This window comes from Camelina sativa, chromosome 12 (genome assembly GCF_030686135.1).
Source record: "Camelina sativa cultivar CO46 ecotype springtype chromosome 12, ASM3068613v1".
In the NCBI taxonomy this organism is placed as follows: domain Eukaryota; kingdom Viridiplantae; phylum Streptophyta; class Magnoliopsida; order Brassicales; family Brassicaceae; genus Camelina; species Camelina sativa.
Genome location: NC_141891.1, coordinates 3,699,734 through 3,726,083, shown reverse-complemented (window position 1 = coordinate 3,726,083; position 26,350 = coordinate 3,699,734). Strand labels below are relative to the sequence as shown.

At 35.1% G+C, this 26,350-nt stretch overlaps 7 protein-coding genes and 1 long non-coding RNA gene across 9 annotated transcripts; 7 read left to right on the top strand and 1 right to left on the bottom strand.

Moving 5' to 3' along the window:
• Nucleotides 1-866: 866 nt before the first annotated feature.
• Nucleotides 867-1,567, top strand: LOC109128152 (putative defensin-like protein 231). Its single transcript, XM_019233964.2, has 2 exons — nucleotides 867-999; nucleotides 1,192-1,567. The coding sequence occupies exons 1-2, from the start codon at nucleotides 933-935 to the stop codon at nucleotides 1,386-1,388; spliced, it is 264 nt and encodes an 87-aa protein (XP_019089509.1). The 5' UTR covers nucleotides 867-932; the 3' UTR covers nucleotides 1,389-1,567.
• Nucleotides 1,568-2,943: 1,376 nt separating this feature from the next.
• Nucleotides 2,944-4,341, top strand: LOC147930151 (uncharacterized). The gene has a single exon (XM_087478815.1). It carries the CDS (start codon nucleotides 2,944-2,946, stop codon nucleotides 4,339-4,341), a length of 1,398 nt encoding a protein of 465 aa, XP_087334941.1.
• A 68-nt stretch (nucleotides 4,342-4,409) lies between these two features.
• On the top strand, nucleotides 4,410-6,506 carry LOC104759941 (uncharacterized). Its single transcript, XM_087478813.1, has 6 exons — nucleotides 4,410-4,743; nucleotides 4,826-5,024; nucleotides 5,262-5,438; nucleotides 5,514-5,622; nucleotides 5,704-6,088; nucleotides 6,163-6,506. The coding sequence occupies exons 1-6, from the start codon at nucleotides 4,410-4,412 to the stop codon at nucleotides 6,504-6,506; spliced, it is 1,548 nt and encodes a 515-aa protein (XP_087334939.1).
• A 2,365-nt stretch (nucleotides 6,507-8,871) lies between these two features.
• LOC109128154 (uncharacterized) lies at nucleotides 8,872-11,252 on the top strand. Its single transcript, XM_087478812.1, is given in 5 exon segments — nucleotides 8,872-9,242; nucleotides 9,697-9,826; nucleotides 9,935-10,222; nucleotides 10,303-10,533; nucleotides 10,770-11,252. Coding segments are annotated over 5 exon segments (1,503 nt in total).
• A 1,383-nt stretch (nucleotides 11,253-12,635) lies between these two features.
• LOC109128148 (putative defensin-like protein 230) lies at nucleotides 12,636-13,197 on the top strand. The gene is made up of 2 exons (XM_019233956.2): nucleotides 12,636-12,772; nucleotides 12,931-13,197. Exons 1-2 carry the CDS (start codon nucleotides 12,703-12,705, stop codon nucleotides 13,128-13,130), a joined length of 270 nt encoding a protein of 89 aa, XP_019089501.2. The 5' UTR covers nucleotides 12,636-12,702; the 3' UTR covers nucleotides 13,131-13,197.
• A 254-nt stretch (nucleotides 13,198-13,451) lies between these two features.
• LOC109124532 (la protein 1) lies at nucleotides 13,452-16,262 on the top strand. The gene is made up of 10 exons (XM_010449052.3): nucleotides 13,452-13,643; nucleotides 13,732-13,810; nucleotides 13,924-14,073; nucleotides 14,356-14,498; nucleotides 14,629-14,777; nucleotides 14,890-15,012; nucleotides 15,103-15,397; nucleotides 15,503-15,650; nucleotides 15,738-15,810; nucleotides 15,935-16,262. Exons 1-10 carry the CDS (start codon nucleotides 13,593-13,595, stop codon nucleotides 16,023-16,025), a joined length of 1,302 nt encoding a protein of 433 aa, XP_010447354.2. The 5' UTR covers nucleotides 13,452-13,592; the 3' UTR covers nucleotides 16,026-16,262.
• A 438-nt stretch (nucleotides 16,263-16,700) lies between these two features.
• Nucleotides 16,701-22,084, top strand: LOC104729997 (transcription factor MYB3R-1). 2 transcript variants are annotated; one of them, XM_010449049.3, is made up of 12 exons: nucleotides 16,701-17,038; nucleotides 17,397-17,563; nucleotides 17,698-17,752; nucleotides 17,964-18,021; nucleotides 18,113-18,207; nucleotides 18,316-18,419; nucleotides 18,527-18,655; nucleotides 18,805-20,494; nucleotides 20,802-21,049; nucleotides 21,158-21,272; nucleotides 21,394-21,612; nucleotides 21,765-22,084. In XM_010449049.3, the coding sequence occupies exons 2-12, from the start codon at nucleotides 17,493-17,495 to the stop codon at nucleotides 21,882-21,884; spliced, it is 2,904 nt and encodes a 967-aa protein (XP_010447351.1). In that variant the 5' UTR covers nucleotides 16,701-17,038; nucleotides 17,397-17,492; the 3' UTR covers nucleotides 21,885-22,084. The 2 variants fall into 2 exon arrangements, with proteins under 2 accessions (XP_010447351.1, XP_087335219.1); XM_087479093.1 differs by having other exon boundaries at nucleotides 16,729-17,038; nucleotides 21,747-22,084.
• A 439-nt stretch (nucleotides 22,085-22,523) lies between these two features.
• On the bottom strand, nucleotides 22,524-23,710 carry LOC104729998 (uncharacterized). The gene is made up of 3 exons (XR_758374.2): nucleotides 23,439-23,710; nucleotides 23,065-23,168; nucleotides 22,524-22,972 (listed from the first exon to the last, which is right to left on the bottom strand). It is a non-coding gene; the product is annotated as an uncharacterized LOC104729998 (long non-coding RNA).
• Nucleotides 23,711-26,350: the final 2,640 nt, after the last annotated feature.

Sequence of the window (26,350 nt, the reverse complement as noted above, 5' to 3'; positions counted from 1 at the left end):
TACTAATTTAATATTTTATTGGTTATACTTTTTAAAATTAAGATATATATGTCTACTTTGTAATAAAAGAAATGTGAATAAAGTGAAAAGGGAAATAATTGCATATAGTTTTATTTAAGAAACAATGGAATAAGAAAATGCCATAGGTAATAGCAGGAGGTAAGTCCATTTGTAGAAGGCACCATCACACCCGGGATCGAGTCCCGGCTCCTAATGGACCGGCCAGTTGTGGCCCAATGGTTGACAAAAAAAAAAAATGCCACAGGTAAACATAAGCCTCCAACAAATATAAAACTGAACAAAAGAAAAACAAAAAATTAAATATAACAAGTGCTACTTGAGAATCAAACTCAGGACCTAATGATTATTACTGTGAACAGTTACCAACTAAGCTAAAGATTTTAATGTGACAATGTTAATAGCAGAAATTTAAAAAGGAGTATAGGGCACGTGCCCCACCTCGCCCCTGCACCGGTCGTCTTCGATTTAATGTGATGGAAGGTTTTTCATGGCCGTTGAGCCTGAGTAATTATACAATTTGCATATCCATGGTTTTTTCTGTGCTTGTTTAAAATATAAAGCATATCTAGAATTGTTTTTATGTTTATTTAAAATATAAAGCACACATCTTTTTTTTTTCAGCACACATCTAATTTTTTTTTTTATGCAATATTTAGTTCCCACATTTAAAAAAGTAAACTAGACATCGAAGGAATTGATAAAAAGGAGAACTTTTCTAAAAATAAAAAGTGATCCCGTCGAACTCGTTTACTTGCTCGTTGAATTTTACAAAGCATATTTTTCTAAAAATATAGTACTTACCTATTTTTACTGTGCTTAATTATATTTATTACGAGAATACCTGTGACGAGAGTAAGATATTAACAATAAATTCCTGGAAGTAATTGAGATTTATTATCAACTCTTTAATCATGAAATTTGTTACCTGGTTTATAGTTTCTTATGTTCTTATTTTTCTGGTTCTGAGCGCTTGTAAAGGTAATATATACTTTGATTTTGTTTCTTTACTTGTTGAATTTATAAATATTTTTTTTTGAATCGCAAAAAGATTGTTGGGAAAACAAAAGTGTTCAAAAAATATTGCACTATCAAACGGTAATTGTGTTAACTAGATCTTAAACCAAAAAAAACTAACAATACTATTCTTTTGTGGTTGATATAAAATAAAAGAAGTGGGAGCTGAAGGACTGTGTAATAGAATAGAAGACATTGATGGAAATTGCGATTCTAACGGAGAGAAGGAGTGCTTGAAATTCATGACGAATAAATATAAGAAAGAAAGACATGTTAACTGCACATGCACTAACCTTTACATGTTACACAAGACCAAACGCTTTTGCGAATGCAAACATCACTGCTCAAGATGAAACTACAACTCCATAACCAACAGTAATTGTTTTTACTATTTACTAATATGTTATGGCTTTCCAACTAGTATGAGTTTTTTTCAATCAATTTATTTCCCATGTCCAGCTGTTCCACATTGTAATGATCCAAATATTAGTTTTTGTTAAATCATTTTTACATAATGATTATTAATCTGGAATTTTTATTTTAAGTTATAGGAATGTTAGTACGTATAATATGATTTGCTACTTATACACGATTTGTAATTGGCCATGGTACTAGTATGTGCGGACTTCAATCTTTTATTTGACAAAAACAAATATTAGCATTTGTAAGATTGATGTAATTTAATACGAATTGTTTTATTAGTGTGAAAGGCTAGCTAATTATGTGGACACATAAAATGACTTGTGTTTCGAGACCAAAAATGTTCACTTCCTAAGCTTTATCTTAAGGATAACATCCTCGCCGATCTCGATGACTCGATGCTAACACTACACGAAAACACGGCGTTTGGGACTACTTTTTGTGACTGAATTTATAGTCGCAAACTTTTGTGACTATTTTGTGACACTTTTGCCACGGACTAACGATGACGAATACAATGAACGTAAAACAGTCGCAAATTTACGACGACTAACTGTAGTCGCTAACTCGTTGCTATTATGCGACTACTATGGGATATTTTATCGAGAAAAAATAGAGCGTCGCAAAATAATCGCAATTTATGACAAACTATAAACTGAAGATTAAGTCAGTAAAGTTAGTCGCAAAGCTGTCTTCAAATCACGACGTATTTGCCACTTTTGTTTTGCTTTTAATTTTATTGTCACAAATCAGTCGGTGACTATGTCGGTAAAAAACGTGGTAAATGTGGTAGTGTGGGTTTGTACTGAACTTTTGTGACCCTTTTTGAGTCTCTATTACGTGGTAAAACAGTGACAAATGCGTCGTTATTTGCGACACATAGGTTCGTTGTTGCAAAAGAGTCGCAAAGCAATCGCAAAGCAGTCACTTATTGATGTCGGCAAAAAACGTGATAAATGTTTCAGTTTGCGTTTGTATTGAGCTGTTTCGAGCTTTAATTTGTCTCAATTATGTAGTTTTTAGTGACAAAGGAGTCTTTATTTGCGACTGTTTTTACTGGAGTCGCAAAGTAGTCGCAAAATTTATACTATATATAACGGATCACTCTCACCATTCCATTCATATCACTCTCATTCATTTCTAAGTAGAGAGACGGAATAAAAAAAAGTAGTGAAAAAAAGATTTTTTTTTTTTTAGAAGAGAAGAACAAAAAAAGAGAGAAAGAAGATTTGTTTTTTTAGAAGAAAAGAAAAAAAAAAAGCTATGTGGAATTCATCTCGAGGGTGGATGTATAATCGGATCGATGGAAGAACAAATAATATCTCTAAAGAATTTTTGGCGGGAGTTGAGCAGTTCATGAATTTCGCAAACAGCCAGCCTATGGCACAAAACAGTGGAGGTAGGTTTTACTGTCCTTGAGTAAAATGTCAGAACGATGTTATTTTGCATGGTACGACAATATCTAATCATTTGCATAGTAAAGGATTTATGCCAAATTATTATGTATGGTCTGAACATGGTGAAGATTATGACGTGCTAGGGGTAGGAACTAGTAGTCATTATCCTAATACAAATTATACTAGTACTAGTAGTCAGCATGGTAGTCAACCTGGTAGTCAGCCAATAGGATTTGAGGGAAATGTATATGTTGAGATGGTGAATGATGCATTTCATGGTACCACGCCTTTTAATGAGTATCATGAGTATGAAAGTGGATATGATCATGGATATGATCATATCCATGAAGAACCCACTGAAGAGGCGAAACGGTTCTACGACATGTTAGATGCTGCAAATACTCCACTTTATGATGGATGTCATGAAGGTCATTCGCAACTATCATTGGCGTCTAGGTTCATGAACATCAAGGTTGATAATAATTTGTCTAAGGCATGCATGGACGATTGGGCTGAATTGTTTACGGAGGTTTTACCAGAGGGTAATCAAGCTACTGGTTCATACTACGAGACAGAGACTTTAGTTCGAAAGATAGGATTGCCATACCATACAATTGATGTATGTATAGAGAATTGTATGATATTTTGGAAAGAAGATGGGAATTTGGAGCATTGCAAGTTCTGTGGGAAGCCAAGGTACAAAAGTAGTGGGGGTAGAACTAGAATACCCTTCAGTCGTATGTGGTATCTACCTATTGCAGATAGATTGAAGAGGATGTACCAATCAGAGAAGACCGCATCATCAATGAGATGGCATGCTGAGCATGATTCAGAAGATGGAGTAATGTGTCATCCATCTGATGCGCCTGAATGGAAGAATTTCCAACATTTACATCCCACATTTGCGCAAGAGCCACGAAACGTTTACCTTGGGTTATGTACAGATGGTTTTAATCCATTTGGGGTCTCCAAAAATCATTCTTTGTGGCCTGTGATCTTAACTCCATACAACCTACCTCCGGATATGTGCATGAACAGCGAGTATTTATTTCTTACGATTCTGAACTCCGGACCAAACCACCCACGAGCCAGCCTTGATGTTTTCCTCCAACCATTAATCGATGAGTTAAAGGAGTTATGGTATAATGGGGTTGAGGCTTATGATATCTCACTAAATCAAAATTTCAACATGAAAGTTGTTCTTATGTGGACAATAAGCGATTTTCCAGCGTACGGTATGTTGTCGGGATGGACGACACATGGAAGATTAGCATGTCCAATTTGTATGGATGACACTGGTGCTTTTCAATTACCAGCTGGGAGGAAAACATGTTGGTTTGACTGTCACAGGAGATTTCTTCCTACAAGTCATCCGATGCGGAAGAATAAAAAGGACTTTCTGAAGGGAAAAGATTCATTGAATGACGAGCCACCAGCATCTCTGAGTAGTCAAGCTATCTATGGCAGTTACCGTACTGGGTCGATCTGAATTTAAGGCACAACCTGGATTTGATGCACGTCGAGAAAAATGTCTTTGATAACTTGATGTACACCACTATGAATGTAAAAGATAGATCGAAAGACAAAGTGCAGTCAAGATTGGATATTGCAAGATTTTGTTCCCGGCACGATTTACATCTAGATGCTCAAGGGAGAGCCCCATTCCCTATTTGGAGATTGAAAACCAAAGCGAAAGAGGCTTTATTAAAATGGGTAAAAGAAGATGTTAGATTCCCAGACGGATATGTCGCAGATTTAGCTAGTTGTGCTGACATGAAAAATGGAAAGTTTTCGGGAATGAAGAGTCATGACTGCCATGTGTTTATGGAACGATTGCTTCCGTTCATATTTGCAGAGCTTTTACCGCGTAATGTCCACCTGGCGATTTCAGGTATATAAATTAAACATTTAATTTGGTTTAGTTGTTGATATTATATTTATATGTAACAACATAACATGTTATAACTTTGTAGGGATTGGAGCATTTTTCCACGACCTATGTAGTAGAACATTGGAGCAATCCCGCCTCGAAATTCTGAAGGATAATATTGTCATGATCTTGTGTAATTTGGAGAAAATCTTCCCTCCTTCATTCTTTGATGTAATGGAGCACCTCCCTATTCACCTACCTTATGAAGCACAACTTGGTGGTCCTGTGCAATATAGGTGGATGTATCCTTTCGAAAGGTTTTTTAAATGTTTAAAAGGGAAAGCGAAGAACAAAAGATATCTAGCTGGCTCAATAGTTCAATCCTACTTGAATGATGAGATATCTTATTTCTCAGAACACTATTTTGCTTCACATATTTCTACAGCAAGGAGAAGAAGGTAAAACTTCAAATATGATTATTGAATTTTTCTATCAACTTCTAAAATTGTGAAAAAGTTTTACAAAATAAACTTTAACAGGTTAATTCGGCATGAAGAAGGTGAAGTACCTGTATATCTTATACCAGTACCAGATATATTCACTCAAGTTGGTCGTCCAGGCGGAAAAAGTAGTGAATTTTGGTTAACTGAAAAAGATTATAAATGTGCACACGCATATGTTCTGCGCAATTGTGATTATTTCCAGCAACATGAGAGGTATTTTTGATTTACCAAGTATATTTATAACCATATGTTCTTAGGTAAACTTTAAAATATTTACTTTTTGTTGATAAAATACAGATTGTTGGAGGCGCAAATTCGATATGAATATCCAGAACTATCTGATGAAGATGTTAGGTCGAAAAGAGAAGAAGATTTCCATGAATGGATTAAGCAATATGTATGTTTTACTATCCACCAATTAATTATATCAACATGATAAATATTGTGATCTAAAATTTTGTATATATATTTGGCACAGGTGCGTGGTGGTTTTGAAAGTTTTCCTCCATGGGTCCATGAAATCGTGGACGGTCCTGAAAATAAAGTTAAGTCTTGGCCTATATATTTTACAAGAGGTTATCTGTTTCACACAAAAGCTCACGGTCTCACTAAAAAAACAATGAATTATGGGGTATGTGTCCGAGGACAAACTTATTCCGATTCATCTAACGAGGACGATTTTTACGGGACCATTGAAAATATCATAGAGCTTACCTATCCAGGATTTTTGAATTTACGGGTCACACTTTTCTATTGTGAATGGTATGACTCTACAATTGACAAAGGCACTCGAATACGCGATGGAGGCATTGTTGACGTGTTGTCATCAAGGAGATACCGACATTATGAACCGTTTATATTAGGTAATGTTCTATTTTAAACATATATTTATAGATATATATATACATCTAATTGGAGAACCATTTTTTATGTGTAGGTTCTCAAGCTGATCAAGTTTGTTATCTTTCATATCCTCACACTAAACGACCTCGAAAACTTTGGCTCAATGTTCTGAAAGTTAATCCAAGGCATGTTGTACAAGGGAACTTAAAACAAAAGGAGGTTGTTATATTGCAGCAAACAGTTGATGATGGAATGACAGATTCAATAGAGGAGATCATAGTTGACAGTTTCGTAGATGGTAATCATCCTAATGAAGAACTTGATTTTGAGATCAACGATGCTGAACAAGAAGACGAATTTCGTGGCAACTACTCGTTGTCGTCTTCGTCTTCAGATGAGGATGAAGATCAAGAAGATGAAAATGAGGAATATGAATAATTTTCATGTTTATTATTTGTGTATTTGTAATTTTAGTGAAATCACAAACACTAGTGTTATTATAATTTTATTGAAATTTCGATGATGTTTTCTCTCTAATTTTATCAATATTTTATAGTCAGAAACACATCACAAATTGAGATTATAGTGCGACTGTTATGTTTTGTCTAATATGTTTTTGGTTAAAAAATCTTAACACAAAATTAGACTAATATTTTATTGTCACAAAGACGTCACAAATTGAGACTATATTGTGACTGAACTTATATTTTGCGACTGTTTTGTCACTGAAGTGATTGTGCATCTGTTTCTGTCAGTCGCAATAGAGTCTTAAAGTACAACGGTTTAGCGAGTATCTTACATTAATTTTAGAATTTTACAAATTTGAGTACAAAAAATGTCAACTTATACATTTCTACTTATATGTGACATCTAATATTTACTAAATTTCTATAATCACATAAATAAAACACCAAATTAGACAATTATGTTTATATCCTCCAACACATGTATTAGGGTAACATGTGTTTAATTAAGTTAGAGTAGTGAAGGTTGTATATATTTACAAAAACATATAAAAATTATTATGTTTGATATTTTATCAAAACTAAACTCTTAAATGAGAGTATACATGATCAAAGGGTCATGTCTAATATGTTTTTGGTTAAAAAATCTTAACACAAAATTAGACTAATATTTTATTGTCACAAAGACGTCACAAATTGAGACTATATTGTGACTGAACTTATATTTTGCGACTGTTTTGTCACTAAAGTGATTGTGCATCTGTTTCTGTCAGTCGCAATAGAGTCTTAAAGTACAACGGTTTAGCGAGTATCTTACATTAATTTTAGAATTTTACAAATTTGAGTACAAAAAATGTCAACTTATACATTTCTACTTATATGTGACATCTAATATTTACTAAATTTCTATAATCACATAAATAAAACACCAAATTAGACAATTATGTTTATATCCTCCAACACATGTATTAGGGTTACATGTGTTTAATTAAGTTAGAGTAATGAAGGTTGTATATATTTACAAAAACATATAAAAATTATTATGTTTGATATTTTATCAAAACTAAACTCTTAAATGAGAGTATACATGATCAAAGGGTCATGTCTAATATGTTTTTGGTTAAAAAATCTTAACACAAAATTAGACTAATATTTTATTGTCACAAAGACGTCACAAATTGAGACTATATTGTGACTGAACTTATATTTTGCGACTGTTTTGTCACTAAAGTGATTGTGCATCTGTTTCTGTCGGTCGCAATAGAGTCTTAAAGTACAACGGTTTAGCGAGTATCTTACATTAATTTTAGAATTTTACAAATTTGAGTACAAAAAATGTCAACTTATACATTTCTACTTATATATGACATCTAATATTTACTAAATTTCTATAATCACATAAATAAAACACCAAATTAGACAATTATGTTTATATCCTCCAACACATGTATTAGGGTTACATGTGTTTAATTAAGTTAGAGTAATGAAGGTTGTATATATTTACAAAAACATATAAAAATTATTATGTTTGATATTTTATCAAAACTAAACTCTTAAATGAGAGTATACATGATCAAAGGGTCATGTCTAATATGTTTTTGGTTAAAAAATCTTAACACAAAATTAGACTAATATTTTATTGTCACAAAGACGTCACAAATTGAGACTATATTGTGACTGAACTTATATTTTGCGACTGTTTTGTCACTATTTAGATTGTGCATGTCAACAAATTGAGACGTGTAGGTGACCGAGTTTATAATTTGCGACTGTTCTGCCACTAAGTATAGTTTTTGTTTAATGTTTACGACAGTCACAAAGTAGTCTTAAAGTACCACTACTTTCTTACGGATTAAAATTTCCCCAAATTTTAGTGAAAATTATTAGCGGTAATTATTCCCCCCAATTTAATTATTCCCCCCATCACATTGAACACTCTGAGTAACACTCTTAGTAAATATCGAAACCCTCATAATTTCCCGAAACCCACTTTTTTCTTTTCTCTCTGTCTTTTCGTTTTCTAATCTACTTCTTCTCCGACTTCTTCTCCGACTTCTGTTCCGATGAAATCCGGCGGTGGTGGTCGTGGATCTGGCGGTGGTGGTCGTAGATCTGGCGGTGGTGGTCGTGGATCTGGCGGCGTTGCGAGACGAAGTAGAGATGTCGCTTCGTCGTCTCACTCCTCTAACCCTTCCTCTCACAACGAAAATTCTTCACACTCCCAACAATCTCAACCGTCGCTTCCATCTCGGTATACGCAAGCATCATTTCCCCAGTATCCTCGAGAAGCTTCTCCTCAGCCACAACAACCAGGCTTTCAACAACAGCTCCACTCCTAGATGCAGCAGCCACCACCACCGCATGCTCATGTTCCGGTGTATCAACAGGTGGCTCCTCAGAATCCGGGATACAACCAGCCGCTTCACAATGGTGGATATCAACCACCGCTTCACCATCCGGCTTATCCACCGCCGCTTCAGGATCTGGGGTTTCTGCCGCCGAATCCTCAGAATCCGGTGTATCAACCGCCGGCTCCTCCGAATCAAGGATTCCAACCGCCGCCGCCTCCGAATCAGGACGGTCAAGAGCATCCACCACCGGCTCAGAATCAAGACTTCCAACAGCAACTGGATGAGTTGCTTGCACTTCCTGGTCGACACCATCTCCCGATATTGAGTCTGCATCCCATCCCCGACACTCAAAGCATATGGTAAAATATTTTTTTTCTTTTATTTTATCATTTGATTATTATTTTGATAAATAAGTAAAATATTTATCATTTGATTATCATTTTATCATTTGGTAAAATATTTTTTTTTTTTATTTTATAATTTGATAATTTGATTATCTTTTGGTAAAATATTTTTTTCTTTTATTTTTTCTTTTATTTCTTTTACCATTTGAATAACGCTTTGTGTGTTGTGTTATCGTTTAGATAAAATAAGTAGATTATTGTTTGGTTCAGTTTCTTATTGTTTTCAAAGTTTGGTTCGTTTTCTTAGTTGTTTTCAAAGTTTCTCAATTGTTTTCAAAGTTTGTTGTGTTGTGTTGTATTGTGTTGTGAAGTTTAGTTCAATTTCCATTAGATTATTGTGTTGTGATCCATTCGCTTATGTTTGATGGCTTATATTTTATAACTTAACACTCTCATATTTATGTAACAGGTTTGGACGAGACAAAGGAAAGCTATCTCGTGTTATTTCTGGAATTTTAAGGAGAAAGTTCGATGGTCCATACTTCAGCTGGAAGGTTACGCCATTACACATACGGGAGAGATATTTTAGATCCTTTGCGGTAATTAGTTTCTTTTTAGACACAGTTTCTTTTTTTACTAAACTAAGTTAATGAGTTTGTCTTTTGTTTACTTACTTGACACTTACTTTACATTGTTGTACTGTGTAGAGGAAATACAATTGGGATGTTGCGATTACTGAGCTTGTGAGAGAAGGATTTGTGAAGATAGCGAAAAACAGAATGTAAGGAATTGTAAGTCAAGCAAAGACGTATGATGAGCCACCGATTTGGATCAATCCTACACTTTGGAAACAAATGTGGGAGCATTGGGACACACCTGAGGCTAAGGAGAAGAGCTCTAATGCATCCCAAGCCCATAATTCTGATCGTGACGGTCTTGGAATCCACAAACATCTATCCGGGCAGAAATCTTACTTGCGAATTCAACAAGAGTTGGTAAATGCTCTAAACTAACTCTAATTATTTCATTTAAATATTTCAGTATCCACAATTAACATTCTTTCTATCCATTGTAGGAAGAAAAGTTGGGACGTCCTGTCTCGCTTGGAGAGGTGTTTGTCGCAACACATACAAAGGCAGATGGAAGTTTTGTTGATCAGAAGGCCAAACAAGTTGTGGAGACATATGAGAAGAACATAGAGGAGGTAATGTCTCAAATGGAGTCTGATGTTACAGACCACTCCTCGCCAGATTCTCCTCATGCAACCCTCCTCCCCATTCAAGAAAAAGATGACATTTTCTTAAAGGTAATTTCCAGTACAATTGTCTTTGTTGTGCCTATGATAATTGTCTTATTTTGCTAAGCTAAGTATCTGATTTTGATTGATGCTTAAGAATCCTTGATATTGATATACTTTTGATTGATGCTTGAGAATACTCGATGTTGATTATCTGGGTTTGTGTGATATTTCTATCTGGGTTTGTGTGATATTTCTGTTTGTTATGTTTGTTTTGTGAATGATCATCTCTTCTTTTGTCTTAGTGTACTGTAACGAATGCAAAGGGAACCCCCTTTGGACTTGGAAGTCTCTCGGAGATAATCACCAAAGGGAAAAGAAAGGCTACTTATCCAAGCTCTAGTCCAGATTCGCTGTTAGAGATTCAAGAACAACTCCAGGTTGCTCGTCGTAAGCTCGCTGATCAAGATGAAGAAAATGCTCGACGTGCCAGAGAAGATGCTAGACGTGATGAGGAGCAACGTGACGCTCAAAACCGCATTGCAACCTTGGAGATGCTCGTATCCTACTTGAAGACTAGTGATCCGGGGGTTGCAGAATTCTTGTCTACTCAACCACCAGCCAATGCGCCATTAACCACAGCAGCACCAGCAACCAACATCACTCCAGCCACTGCGACCAATGTCAACCAACCTGCAACAACCACTTCAGGAGCTAGTTCACCCTCTACTTCACCTGCGACTGCACCAACCACTTCACCTTTGTCAGTATCATCTTCTCATGCTTAACAAACTAATTCTATCTCTCTTAAGCCTCTATAACTATTTTTTGGATTGTGTAGTAGTGTTTCTAGATCCTTAGCCTAAAACTATTTTCTGTATATGATCGTTGAATGATTTGTATGTTTTTTGTTAAGATCATTCAAATCAGGATTTTAATTTAAATTCAGGTTTTTTTTTCAAAATTTATTGTATACTGTCCCAAATTACTAGGTATATTTTCACTGATTTGCGACCATTTATAATTTAAATAAACACAAACAAAGTACCAAATTCGTTGTGTATATGTCACGATTTTGGGACTAAAAAAACTTAGTCTTCAGTCCGTCACAAACAATTCTGACTCCTTTGCGACTACCTTGTGAATAAACAGCGACTACTTTAGGACCAAAATTCAGATTTTTAAAGTTTACTGTGGTATTAAGTCAGTCTTCCAAACGTAGCTTATTTGTGACTACCATGTCGTCTGAAAGAAGTCGTCTATTACGACTGCCAAAGCGAGTCACTATACTGTCGTTAATTACGACGGTATATTCCGGTCTGTCCGTAGTCGCCAATTACGACTGCGCCAGTGAGTCACTATAGAGTCGTTCATTACGACGGTACGTTTCGGTCTGTCCGTAGTCGCTAATTAACGACCATAACCCTTGTCTCCAATGCGTCGCAAATAAGGGACTGGTTTGCGACCAAAACAATTTGCGACCAAATATAACAGTCCTTCAATAGTTGCACATCCCGACTTAGCGACTGATTTGAGACGATTCCAGTAGTGCCAAATGCCGTGTTTTCGTGTAGTGTAAGGTTCCTCGATGATCTCCGCCCCCTACGTACCCACGTCCTCTTTGACCTTCAGATCTACATATAGTATATCCTCAAAAGATCATATGAGTTCAGCCTAGCTAGATAACTAAGTTTCGATGGTACTCTTAGTCCTCAAGTGGATCCTACACAACCTGAACGTTTTCCCATAACACCTCTGATTCAGCAATCCTTGCTGCTAGGATTGATGCCAGACAATCCAAAAATATGTTTTATGATTGAATGTGTGTCTGACTAATGTCTATATTAATTTTCAGTGGACTAAACATTATAACGTAATGGTTATGTGAGTTTAGTTAGATGATGAAGTTTAGAATAGAATTGTAATAGTTTATGTGACGTGTTTATAAAACGAATTGGTGATGTACCATCAGAATTCGTAGTAGTACACGCAAAAAGAAGTAAAATATAACAAGTGGATATCCAAAGAATATTTCTAAAAGTAAATAGTTGATCCGTCGAACTCGTTAAATATGTTGGCTCGTTGAATTTTCCAAAGAATAATTTCTAAAAAAAGATGCTTCTATTTTTACTTTATAATCTCGAATATAGTTATTATCATGAATAGTAGATTAAGAAGACAAGTTTGTGAGAGTTAATTTACCATCGAGATAACCTTTCGTATCAAAACTTTTTAATCATGAGATCTGTTACTTTGTTTATCGTTTCTTACACTATCATGTTTCTCGTTCTAAGAGGTGGCCGTAAAGGTAATGTATTAGCGTTTCTTGTATATATTACTCGGAATATAATATATATAAAACTAAGAAACAAAAGTATATATATATATATATTGTTATAAAAGATCTTTTAAATATAACAATTAACGATTTTTGTTTGTGTTTGTGTGGTTGATATAAAATAACAGAAGTGGAGGCAGAGGAACTGTGTACAACAACAGGAGACTTGGATGGTAAATGTAGCCAAGACGGAGAAAAGTTGTGCATGAGATACATGACCGATCAAAGTAAAAAGAAGTTTCTTAGTTGCACATGTAATAACGTTGTCATGTTACACAACAAGTACAAACATTACTGCGAATGTAAATCTCATTGTACTCCAAAATAACCTTTACACTCCTCAGTCCTTCCTCAAACACCATATCTTTACTAATAAATAACAAAACTTACGAGTATGTATATCCTAGTTCAACTCTTTCATATTGTAACCTTTTACAACTATCAATTTTTTATTTCACACTTTTGAACAGTAAAAAAAAAAAAAATCATGAAATATATTGCTAATATTGGGGGTAAATTAGATGAATCGGATTATTCGGGTACAAATTGAGAAGTTATAAAGCATAGCGGGGGGTAAATTGAATAATCTACATATAATCGGGCAATTAAGTAATAAAAATTTAGTATATGTCGAGAAACCAAAAAAAAAGGAAATACAAATTGAGTCGAAAACTTAAAGAAAAAATTGGAAGCTGTATCCCCTAGTAGTACTAAAACCCTAGTAGTACCCCCTTCGTCTCTCTCTTCCTCCTCCTCTTTCTCTCTCTCTCTCTCGAGCCAGTGAACGAATATGTCGATCCCTTGTCTAACCGAAGAGACAGCCAAAACTGTTCTGCGCCAGGTACAAAACCTCTCTTCTTCCTCTTTCCCACTCTTCGTTTTTCATCAGTTTGTCAAATTGTGTTGTGATTTTTTTTTTTTTTAATCAGGTGGAGTTCTACTTTAGTGATAGTAATCTACCCATTGATGATTTTCTCAAGAAGACGGTCACAGAGAGTGAAGATGGCTGTAAAGTTTCCAACTTTTTAATCAAATTCAATCGCTCTTCTTTTTTTTTTTTTTTTTTTTTTTTGTAATTGCTAATTGATGTGTTTTTGTTTTTGGGGTTTTGGTAATACCAGTGGTTAGTTTGGCGTTGATTTGCTCATTCAGTAAGATGAGAGGATATTTGAAGTTGGGTGATTCCAAAGGAGATGATATCCCTGAAGATACCATTAAAGCTGTTGCTGATACTCTTCGTACCTCTTCTGCTCTCAAGATTTCAGAGGATGGTGAGTTTTTTTATTAGGGATTGATTGAATTAAACTTTTTTATTGGGTTGTTTATGGTGGGATTGGATATGGTTAACACTTGCTTCCGTTGATTCAGTGAAGGTAGTGATGTCTTAGAAGAAAGATAGTAATTTTAGAGTTTCAATTATAAGGTCAAGGGTTTGTGTTACCTGCATTGAGATCTGTTTTTGTATTTGGAATTTACAATAGAATGGTACTCAGTTTGGGGATGTATCTTTTACAGTTTAGTGATCACTTTTGTTTTTGAATTTGCTTACACAGGGAAGAAGGTTGGTAGGAGTACTCAATTGTTGAAGCTGGAAGATTTGGTTGAGCAGCTAAATGCTAGAACAGTAGCTGCGTCACCTTTCTCCTATGATGTTAAGAGGGAAGACGTGGAATCCTTTTTCAGTCAGTATGGAAAGGTATTCATTCCACTATAGATTGAATTATTGGTGTTTCGCCATTACTCAAAATTTTACCGAAACATGTAACAGTTAGATTAACTGGTTATACAATGGTGTGATATATGTATGTGTTTTTTTTTTCGTTCAGGTCAACAGTGTGAGGATGCCTCGTCACGTGGCAGAGTCGAGGCTATTTTCTGGTGTTGCCTTGGTTGAGTTCCCTACAGAAGAGGATGCCCAGAAGATCATGAAGCAAAATTTGGTCTTTGCTGGTCAGGAGTTGGAGCTGAAACCGAAGTAAGTCTACTTGGACATGGATACATTTCCTGTTTGATGACTGTTTCTCATTTTACAAGTCTTTCTATTGATTGTATGGATGAATTACTTAAAGATGATATTTACTTTTCAGGAAAGAGTTTGATGATGATAGGGAGAAGGATGAAGTAAAATTTGCTAATTACCAACCCCAAAAGGGTTCTGCAAATCAGAAGAATGGTTCTGATCACAAAAAGAGTTCCGATTATGAGCCAGAGTAAGTGTTTGACTGTTGCTATTATTTTTCATGTCTATTCTTGCTAATAATTCTCTTGATCTGATTATGGTTATTTTTATCATATTATAGTTATCCCAAGGGTTTAATCATTTCATTCACTCTCAAGCGGTCAGCTGAAGAGGGTACCACAGAAAAAAAAAGTTCTGAGGAGCCAACTGATAAGATAAAGGGTGAAAATGAATCAGAGCCAGCAGATACTCCTGAAGCTGATAAAGAAAACACTGATGAGGTTCAGGCCCAGGGAGCAGAGGATGAAGATGATGAGAAAGAAGAAAAGGGTGCTCTAGCTACCCATAAAGATAACAAGGAAGTTGTCTTACGCGAAGATCTTAAGGCTGTTTTTGGAAAATTTGGTGATGTCAAGGTACTACATCAGCTGTCTACATGAAACAGATTCAATATCTCATATAGCATTTGTTGTTGACTAACCCATTGTTGATGATGATCCTTTATTCTTGTCTCTGTGAAGTTTGTGGATTTCAAGATGGGATCTGAGACTGGTTACCTAAGGTTTGATGAACCTGAAGCATCCCAGAAAGCCCGTGCAGCAGCAGTATTAGCCAAAGAAGGTGGACTAGCCGTGAAGAATTTTATTGCTGTCCTAGAACCTGTGACTGGTAAGAAACACCTTTTCAACTTCCATCTTATCTTTTTGAAGTTATATTTGTTCTGCTTGAGTTAAATGGTTTACTTGACAATGTTAGGCGAAGCTGAAAAGGAGTATTGGACCCTCCTCCGCAGCAAAGATCGGTTTGACAAGGGTGGCCGTGGAGGAAGGTGAGTTCATATGTTTCTCTATTATTATTATAGTATATAATCTCAAAAGAAGTGTTGTTTGGTTTTTATGGAGACCCAAAAAAGGGAATAATCATATAATATAAATCGGTAATGGACTATGCAGGGGAGGAAGAAGAGGAGGGAGATTCGGGCGTAAGAGGGGATCAGATTCCCCAGGTGGTCGCTGGAACAAATCCCAGAAGGTCGAAGCATGAGAGAGCTTGCTTTTTCTACTTTTGTCTCTCTTTAGCTCGTGACACTTGAGTGTTTTTAATATATTTCTCTAGTTGCAACTTTAATTTTTTCCGTATACTTCACAGTCAAAAACCATATCCCAAACTTGTTGCGATGATTGATATAACTAGAAAATCAGCAAATGCAGTTGTAGTAGTAGTTCGTTATTAGCAAATTTTGTTTTAAGTCAATCATATGTTGGTTTTGTTTTGGTTTTATTAGTGCAGAATCTTCTTTTGGTTTAAAACCTAGCTTAAGTTTATTTTAGGAAGCTTTCCCAAATTTACAGACGAATAACTAACAATTAACAACATAAAGTATCCCACTGTCTGACTTGCTACTAACTAACTCGCTCATAGTAATAGTTTAACATTAATATACATAAGTCGTAATTTTGAGAATCAAATTGGAAATCTTGGTCCTTTCGTTTTGACCTTGTCCACATTGTTTTTAGGGTTCTTTTTTAATGCTGACTTTAGAATAGCTCTGTTACTGGCAAATTTCATCAATCTCCTTCAAAATTCAAAAAAAACAAATAAAGTCATCTTAACCTAAATCTTAAAAAGTAAGAGTAGATGTTGTTATCTGAATGCAAGCAAAATCCTTGAAAAATAAATAAGAAAAAAAATAAAACTTTATTATTATTATTATTATTATGGGGAGAGAGAGATTAGATTAGAGACCAAACTTAAGAGATTCAGAGATTAAAATTAACGGCTGAGATCACTTTCCCTTTTTGTTTTGATCTCTCTCTCTCTCTTCCTCTCTCTCCTCTCACTTCGAATTCCGCCTCTCCATGTTTGAGTTTTGAATACACCTCTTCTCTCTCTTCTCTCTCTCTAATTCGATTTGTGTTCTTCTTCTTCTTCTTCTTCTTCTTCTTCGCCGTCGTCTGGATTCACAGCGACGTCTTAATTACTTGGATTTCGTGGATCTGCCAAAGTGTGAGGCTTACTCGTATGACCTTGTCTCCGTCTCTTATGGTCACATTTTGGTTAGTTTTTTTTCACGAATACTTCTTCTTCCTGAACCAAACATCTAAAAATCCACTCTTTGAATCTTCCCTTACATCGTAAAAAGCTTCAATTTCATCCTGATTTTGTTTCAGAGCAAGTTCCAAGCTTTTTTTTTAGTTTTTTTTTAGTTTTGAGGTTTTTGTTCTGGGTTCTTTAATTACGACTTCTTCTCTTAGGTTTTTTGCTTTTGGAATCCAATCTCATAATCTAAAGCTACCTTCTTTACTTTTGTTTTTGTAATTTCTTCGTTGTTTTAGTCTTTTGCTGAGTTATATATATTGAGCTAATGCCTAATTGTTAACAAGTCCGACTGTGTTTTTTAATTTTTATTTTCAGATTGTAGCATTGTGGTAGGCTTATGATGATTTGTAAGACACATCAAAGAAACTGACTTTGTGGTGTGTCTTCATATTGCTTTCTTTGCTGCTAACTATGAAGCGTGAGATGAAAGCACCTAGTACCCCACAAGAGAGTTTCCAAGCCGATCTTAAAGGGAAACATGGGTACGCCTCCCTTCTCTTCTTTCTGTTTGGGTTTCAATGTTGAAGTTGGAATTTGCTTTTTTAGCACCAGTTTTTGGCATTCAACTAGACATTCTTAGGTTTAATGTTGTAAGCTCTTTGTGACATTTTCTTAGGAGAACATCTGGCCCTGCAAGACGATCCACCAAAGGACAATGGACTCCTGAAGAGGTGTGTTCCGCTCCTGTGTCCTTTTTTCTTGTCTATCTGATGCTTCCCGGAAAACTGGCTGAGTGTAATCAGTTGGTTATATCACACCCTATTGTTTGCTTTGTACAGTCCTATTTAACTAGTTGAATTATCCATCCCCTTGCACGTACTGAAGATTTGTCTCTTAAAAGAATATTTCTGTTAGGATTAATTTTCTGTATTCCTGGATCAGGACGATGTCTTGTGCAAAGCTGTTGAGCGTTTTCAAGGAAAGAACTGGAAGAAAATAGGTAAGTCAAATAGCGAATTCTGATTTTGTAGTCTTTAGTTTAGTTAGTATGTTGAAAGTAATGTGTGATTTTGTTTGATTCACCTTTTCAGCTGAATGTTTTAAGGATCGGACTGATGTCCAGTGTCTTCATAGATGGCAAAAGGTCTTGAACCCGGAGCTTGTGAAAGGACCGTGGTCAAAAGAGGTGATTTGGTGAATTGCTTTATATGCTTTGCTTAATTTGAGTCTTTTACACCTTATATAGCATCTGTAATGTGTTTCATGACATATCATTTTTCCATATTCTTTAAAGGAGGATAACACTATAATTGCTCTGGTTGAAAAACATGGGCCAAAGAAGTGGTCTACTATATCTCAGCATTTACCTGGTCGCATAGGGAAACAATGTAGGGAAAGGTAGGCACAACTCTCTACTTCTTTTCCGATCAAATGATATTTTTATACTACACTTCATACATTGGGTAGTACTGCGATGCACATGAACAGTATTGTGGCTGATGTAGGTGGCATAACCATCTTAACCCTGGGATCAATAAAAATGCATGGACTCAGGAAGAGGAACTGACTCTTATTCGTGCACATCAAATTTATGGGAATAAGTGGGCAGAGCTAATGAAATTTTTGCCAGGAAGGTAAATATGTCTTTTCCATGAATCTTAGTATAACAATAGCATGTTCCTAAAATTTGGTGGCCTCGTATGCGATGGAATACTGTTTTTTTTTGCTGCTGATGATCCTTCCTGCTTTGGTGATTTTCTTATTTGTTCTTACGTTCCTATAGGTCAGATAATTCGATAAAAAATCACTGGAACAGCTCAGTTAAGAAGAAGTTGGATTCCTACTATGCATCAGGTCTTTTAGATCAGTGTCAAAGCTCGCCATTAATTGCCCTTCAGAACAAATCTATCGCTCCATCTCCCTCGTGGATGCACAGCAGTGGAGATGAAGGTAATTCAAGGCCAGTCGATGCTGAAGAATCAGAATGCAGCCAAGCTTCAACTGTTTTCTCACAGTCAACCAATGATTTCCAAGATGAGGTTAAACCTGGAAATGAGGAATTTTACATGCCTGAATTTCATTCAGGAGCAGAGCAGAAAATATCAAATGATGCTGCAGAACCATACTACCCTCCCTTTGAAGATGCCAAAATTGTTGTCCCAGAAATTTCTTGTGAAGCAGAATGCTCAAAGAAGTTTGAGAATCTTAATTGTTCTCACAAGGTTAGAACTACCACAGATACGGAGGATCAATTGAAGGGTGTATCTAATGATGCCAAACAGGACCTCGATCTAGACTTATTGACCCATAACATGAACAACGACGGAAAAAATCAAGCACTTCAACAAGCTTTTCAAAGTTCAGTAAGATTAAGTGATCAACCTGCTTTGCCAAACTCAGACACAGATCCAGAAGCTCAAACTTTGATCACGGATGAGGAATGTTGTAGGGTTCTTTTCCCAGATACCATGAAAGATAGCTGTACATCTTCTGGTGAGCAAGGTCGGAATATGATTGGCCCTCAAAAGGGCAAAGGATCTCTTTGTTCCCAGTCTGTAGAAACCCATGTTCATGAAACTGGAAAACTTCCAGCTTTATCCTGGCATCCTTCAAGTTCTGAGGGCCTGGCGGTTCATAATTGTGTCCCCTTATTAGATACTGGATTAGAACGTAAGACTGATACAAATGATGGTTTCATCGACACTGATGGACATATAACTTCCCATGGAAATGATGATAATGGTGGTATCCCAGAACAACAGGGGCTGTCATATATTCCCAAGGACTCTTTGAAGCTAGTACCTCTGAATAGTTTTTCTTCTCCTTCTAGAGTGAACAAGATTTATTTTCCTATCGATGATAAGCCAGATGAAAAAGACAAAGGAGCTCTTTGTTATGAACCGCCACGTTTTCCAAGTGCCGATATTCCTTTCTTCAGCTGTGATCTTGTACCATCAAATAGTGACTTACGGCAAGAGTACAGTCCCTTTGGTATCCGCCAGTTGATGATTTCTTCGATGAATTGTACAACTCCGTTAAGGTTATGGGATTCACCGTGTCACGACAGGAGCCCTGATGTCATGCTTAATGATGCTGGCAAAAGTTCAAGTAATGCACCATCCATCTTACAGAAGCGGCATCGAGACTTGCTGTCACCTGTACTTGATAGAAGAAAAGACAAAAAGCATAGAAGGGCTTCGACTTCCTCCTTGGCTAAAGATTTTTCATGCTTAGATGTAATGCTTGATGAAGGAGATGATTGCATGTCCTCTCGTCCGTCAGAATCTCCTGAAAATAATTATAGATGCGCCTCCCGTTCCGAAGCCAAAGATATTAGATATGCTGCATCAGGTCAGTCAGATCAAGAAATGATTCCGAGAGATGAGGAACCAAAGGAAACCTTAAAGTCAAGTGGAGTGACTTCTATGCAAAATGAAAAGGGATGTAATGAAGGTGGTGCTTCAGCTAAAAATGTAAGTCCGTCTTTGTTCTTGCATATTATCTAATATTACTTATTAAATCCCAGTCATCTCATTCTCTGATATCTATGGCTGTAAGGTGCAATGTCTGGTATACCCTTATCGAGTCTATTAGTACACTTCTTGTTGCTTAAAACATCAATCTAGTTTGTTGAAATATCTTCCTGTGAGATCGAATCAGTCACATGAACTTAAACACATTGCATCTAGGTATTTGAGCTGTCTTTCATGAGGATAATATTTTTATAATTGGTGCTAAATCTCGAATAACATAAATTTATACATCTCTTCCTTGCACCAGGATCAAGAAACTTCTGGAAGTTTGGTTGAGATACGACTGTCTTCACCTGGTATGATTGGATGTAGATCCGATAGCAAAGTTAATACAAGTGCGAAAGATCTATCAAACCAGCACATATGCTCATTAGGTGATATTCCAACTGATGAAATCCCATCAGAACCTCCATGCACAGTAGACTCTTCTCCTTTATCAGCATTCGATAAAATTAACTCTGCAGGGACCAGCTTTGATATTGAAAACTTCAGCATGTAAGTTTTACCTTTTCCTCTCAATGTCTTCGATATCTGTTTTTGCTATTGAAACATATTAGCTGGAAAGTTCTATTCTAAGTTGTCATGGTCTCACTCGTTTTCCAGATTTGATGGAACTCCGTTTAGAAAACTCCTTGATACCCCATCACCTTGGAAATCTCCTTTACTCTTTGGTTCTTTCTTGCAAAGTCCAAAGTTGCCTCCAGAAATTACATTTGAGGTAAATATATGAGTTGGAGTAACTTTGAATGAACTTAGTCTCTGGATGTTCTACTTTTTGTTTTAGATTAAAGCGCTTGTTGATGGACGTGTATTCTTTGTTGTTTTTCTTTTCTTTCCAGGATATTGGGTGCTTTATGAGTCCCGGGGAGAGAAGTTATGATGCCATAGGACTGATGAAGCATTTGAGTGAACACTCAGCTACGGCATATGCAGATGCCTTGGAAGTTTTAGGTAATGACACACCTGAAACAATACTCAAGAAGAGACAGCTAAACAAGTCCATTCAAGGGAAAGAAAATCATCACCTTCCTCACGATCAGCTTGGAAACCGATCCCAGGTTTGGCATTAATAAGACCTTATCGATTCTCTTCCTCTATCTTGGTCTAGCTTAATGTTAAAATTAGATGCTGAACTTGGTAGAGATAAGAGGAATAACAGTTTGAGTTTATAAATTGACTTACACTGAACCAGTTCTCTGTTAAAATGTAGGTGGAGCGTCGCACCTTAGACTTCAGCGATTGTGGGACACCAGGGAAAACAATGGTATCCGCAGCTTCTCCGGGAGGCTATTCAAGTCCATCATCTTACCTTTTGAAGAGTTGCAGATAGGAAAGAAAGGCTGGTTTTGTTCATAAAGCTCTGTAGGGACATTCATTCCCGCCTTCAATTTTTTGATCTCGTATGTGTATGTCTTCTTTTTATTACCTCTGTCTAATTTTCTTGTTTCTAATTTTTCAATGTGTAGCTCTCTCAACTCTGGACATGATACAGTTGATTATATAGCGGAAAAGTAACTTGTTCTCAAGAAATTAACTCTGTATTCCAAAAGTTCACATTCTCATTATAATCCAAGTCATTTTCTTATTGTTCTATTGGTCATTCTTTGGAAGAAAAGTTCACATTCTCATTATAACTCTGTATCATGAAGTTCCCAATCAAGTTTTAGGCAGTTTATATATACTTCACATGAATCTTCCACGATCTTTTGAATTTGCCGCATCAACCATCAATTCAGGTTTTTTTCCAGGTTTCAGTTGATTTGGATGATTCTGAGCGAAATTCTAACAAGTCGTTGGTTGCACTAGATTCCTTGCAATTAAACCTTTCCAAAGACTCCTAGATAATACTCTACTTTCCTCTAGCCCGACGGAAAAAACCTCTAAGCGCAGGCGCACATTAAATTATACCATCAAATTATTAATCTACTGTAACAAATGTTAGAAAATTAAGTTAGACAAAAGCTGAATCATATAACTTTTAAATCTTCTTAAAGAAAAGAATCCCAGCAATAGAGATTTCTACAAAAGCGTAGGTAAAGGAGAAATGATGGTAAGCGATTCAAAAATGACACATGATTGAGTTCGAAGATGACAAATGTTTTGTTTCCACCAAAAGATACTTCCATGACAAGCTCTTTTAAAAAGCATATGATGAGGAGGATTTAGATTCTTCTTCTAAAGATAGGAACTTCGTGCATAGTATTCCTCAGTCATACTTTTCCATGTTTTTGTTTTTCACTTCCAATGTTTCTGCTGGAGCTGGAGCTGGACGTACTGCATATATCAGTTGTGACAAGCAAAACGTCACTGTTATGACAGCAAAAATGGATACCAGAGAGACAATCCACCAACCATCAGGTGGGGCGTATTCTTTTGTAGGCAATGGGTTACACGGGCAAGGACAAAGGCATCCGTTTTCTAGAAAACAATAAATACAGAACATAGATTAGTAACTACAAAGTGTGAGACAAACAAACACTCAACAAGAAAAAAATAGAGAAGCCTGGAACCTGCTTCTTTTGTAAGGTCCATAGATGTTGCATGTGGAAGGGATAGAAGAATGAGCCCAAGAAAAATACTCAAACACAACCTCTCAAAATCGGCCATGATAAATCTATATGAAAGTATAAAAACAATGGTGTTGTGAGAGAGGTGCATACAAAATCACTTTAATCCAGACCTGACTAAATCCATCAACAGAATTTGCTTATTATGACTATGCTAATCCCACAAAATTCCATAAATTATTTAACCTAGAGATCGTTCTAATTGATACCTACATACACTGATAAATTCAATCTATGGTACTACACAAGATCACTACAACAACAACAACAACAACAACAACAACAACAGTAGAACTCGATAATTGATCGCAACATACACAATCTTAAGAAAAATTCGATACGCGTTTCGCCTGGGTTTGTTTTTGTTCTTTTTTTCTTTAATTATTTATCCTATAAAGCACAAGTCACTGCACCACTAAAAACTTGACAATTCAGCAAAACCATATTAATTTAGAAAAAAATTATAAAACAAAAAACGATGGTGGAACAAAGGAGAAAAAAAAACGATTACATATCTAAAAACATTTTTCTCTTTTATTCTACACCCACGATCTCCACCTCTTCCACTTTTTTCTCCTCCAAAATCTCTACTAATTATGGTTCTGATAGACACAAGACTTTTAAGACTTTAAAACAAATAAAAAGCTTGACAATCAATAATTTGTTTTCTCAGATTTTTTAAAACCTCAAATTCAGTTTTTAAAATTAAAAAAATAGAAAACTTTATTTTTTCCCTCCTATTATATTTAAAACCTCTCCACAAGTTTATATATATATTTTACATATTTTATTTTTATAAATTAATTATTCTTATTTTTTTCTCTTTCTTTTAAGATCCATTTCAATAATTATTATTTTTATTTTCATTATCATCATTTCAATATATTTTAATAATAAAAGTAACAACTATAATTTTAAAAGTGTTGGTTACCAATCAAATTTTAACAATTAAAGTTTATACAGTCAAAACATCTACAGCCAAATTCTCTACAGATAAAATTTTAAAGTTAAAGTCTTTACAAACATAAGTAACAGCCGTTACCAATCAGGGATATCTATAAAATATTTCGGATAGTCTACTCACCCTTTCAGTTTTCACGTCGATTATTCTCTGAAATCAGGTATTTTCTTCATCGAACCAATTTACTAATCTCCTCTTTTTTTTTCCTCAGTTTACTGTCTCCTCTTTGTTCATCGATTATCTCATATTTCTTTTTTCAATTATGGTTCTAAGTTGATTGATTAGCTTAACTCATTATTATTTAACATGTTATTACCCATGTCCAGGAAACAAGAGTTAAGAGTCGACCAAGTTTGAAGATTCTCATTGTCGAGACGATGTGGGTAAATGTGCTAAGACAACTAGAAAAGTTGTTTTCAAAGAAATATTTATAAATCTGCAAGGTATTTCTCGCAGATTTTGTGTATCATCGTTATTATTCAACCGTTATCCCAAACATCGGTTAGGTTAACCCCTTGATTCCATCTCTAACTATATATAGGTTATGGAAGTTAGCAGTTCCCTAACTATGACAACTAAAATAGAAAGGTAAACTCATATTTACTTATTTTGGTTTTTTACTCTGCAAGCATAGAAAATTTATCTTAGTAGTAAGGGTCAATTATTTTTTTTTGGCATGTAAAGACCCGTTCATACCTTTAAAATCTTATTCCACACTTACAGTAATTGTCCAGTGTTCTTTTTTTAAAAACAATTCTTTTATTGGCTTTTGCAGTGGATGCAGCGGATAATACCACAGGGTCATGATGAACCTTTGTATTTTCTCTATATATATTGTTCTGTGGATGCTATATGCACGAGCATTATTATATCGATGTTGTGATTACTTAGGTGTTTATTTTTAAGTTCATGCGTGTAGTTTAGGATAATAGAATAATAATTTTACAATTCGATGAAATTCAGAAATATTACTTACATAAGCCGTGCCTAATATTACTTACATAAGCCGTGCCTATGGGCAATAAAAAAGGCATTTGCCTCAAGCCCCACCATTCTTTCATATATTTTTTGTGTTTGTGAAATCATAATCAAGTGTTTGCTATCATATAGTTAAAAAAAGAACCTAGATTATGATAACTTGGTGAAACATTATTTAAATATAAGGAACAAAGACTACCTTAGTTTTTAAAGAGTATTGTTTTTTTTTTTTCAATAATTTCTATGTTTTAAAATGATTTTTACATTTATTTTATTTAAACCTTTTTTTTAGAAAAACTTTTAATTTCAATTTCGCCTTAAGTCCCCATAAGTCTAGGCACGGTTACATATGGTTGCTAATAAAGCTTTACGGAGCTTACTTCTTCGGTGCCTTTCCATTTTCGACCAATCACTTTCTCTCTCTAAGCTCACTTTATGGATAATTCACCCCTATGTTCTTTGTATGTAATCGTGGTTTAAAGTATCCTTTATATATTAATAGAGAAGCATTCTCAAGAAAATGCTGAGGTGTCGTTGTTAGAGAGCTCGCGACACCAATGAATTTATTGTCTTTATTTTTATGGATATTCACATAATTGCTATTGAATGATTAAAGAATATTCCTTTTCAATTAATTAAAAAATCAAACATTTCAATTTAAAAATAGATTTAATCATTGTATAACATATTTAATTATTATAACATTATTAGATCTAAAACATTTTCAAAACTTGAATTTATTCACCTATTAAAAAAAACTGATTACTATTCACATTCACATATTTAATTTTTTTCCAAAATAAAATTATCACCATAATCATTATTATATGACTTATTTAATACAATTGGTATAATATTTCACAGGTGAAACATATTTTTACACCAAAAAAATTTAAACAAAATAAAAGTTCTTGCATAGATTGAAGAAAGAGCGGATCATATATTTAGTTGATATATAGTAGTTTGATCTAAATATATTCTCACCGGTTATATATACTGTTTTTACACAAACAAATTATAGATCCTCTAAAATAATTTTGCTCATAACACTAATTTTATCTTCATAGATTTATCTTTATGTACGAGTTGTTACCTAGTCTCATCTTAATTGCTTATCACTTTCACAAATCGTCTCAACATTTTTATTATTGTATATATAATAGCAAAATCTCCAACACGGTCAGAGGATCTCTCATACACGCCAAGTCATTTATGAAGTCCAATAAACAAATTGTTTAGCCTACCATATTAGGGTAGTCGGTTTGGTTCAAACCACTATTCAGTTATTTT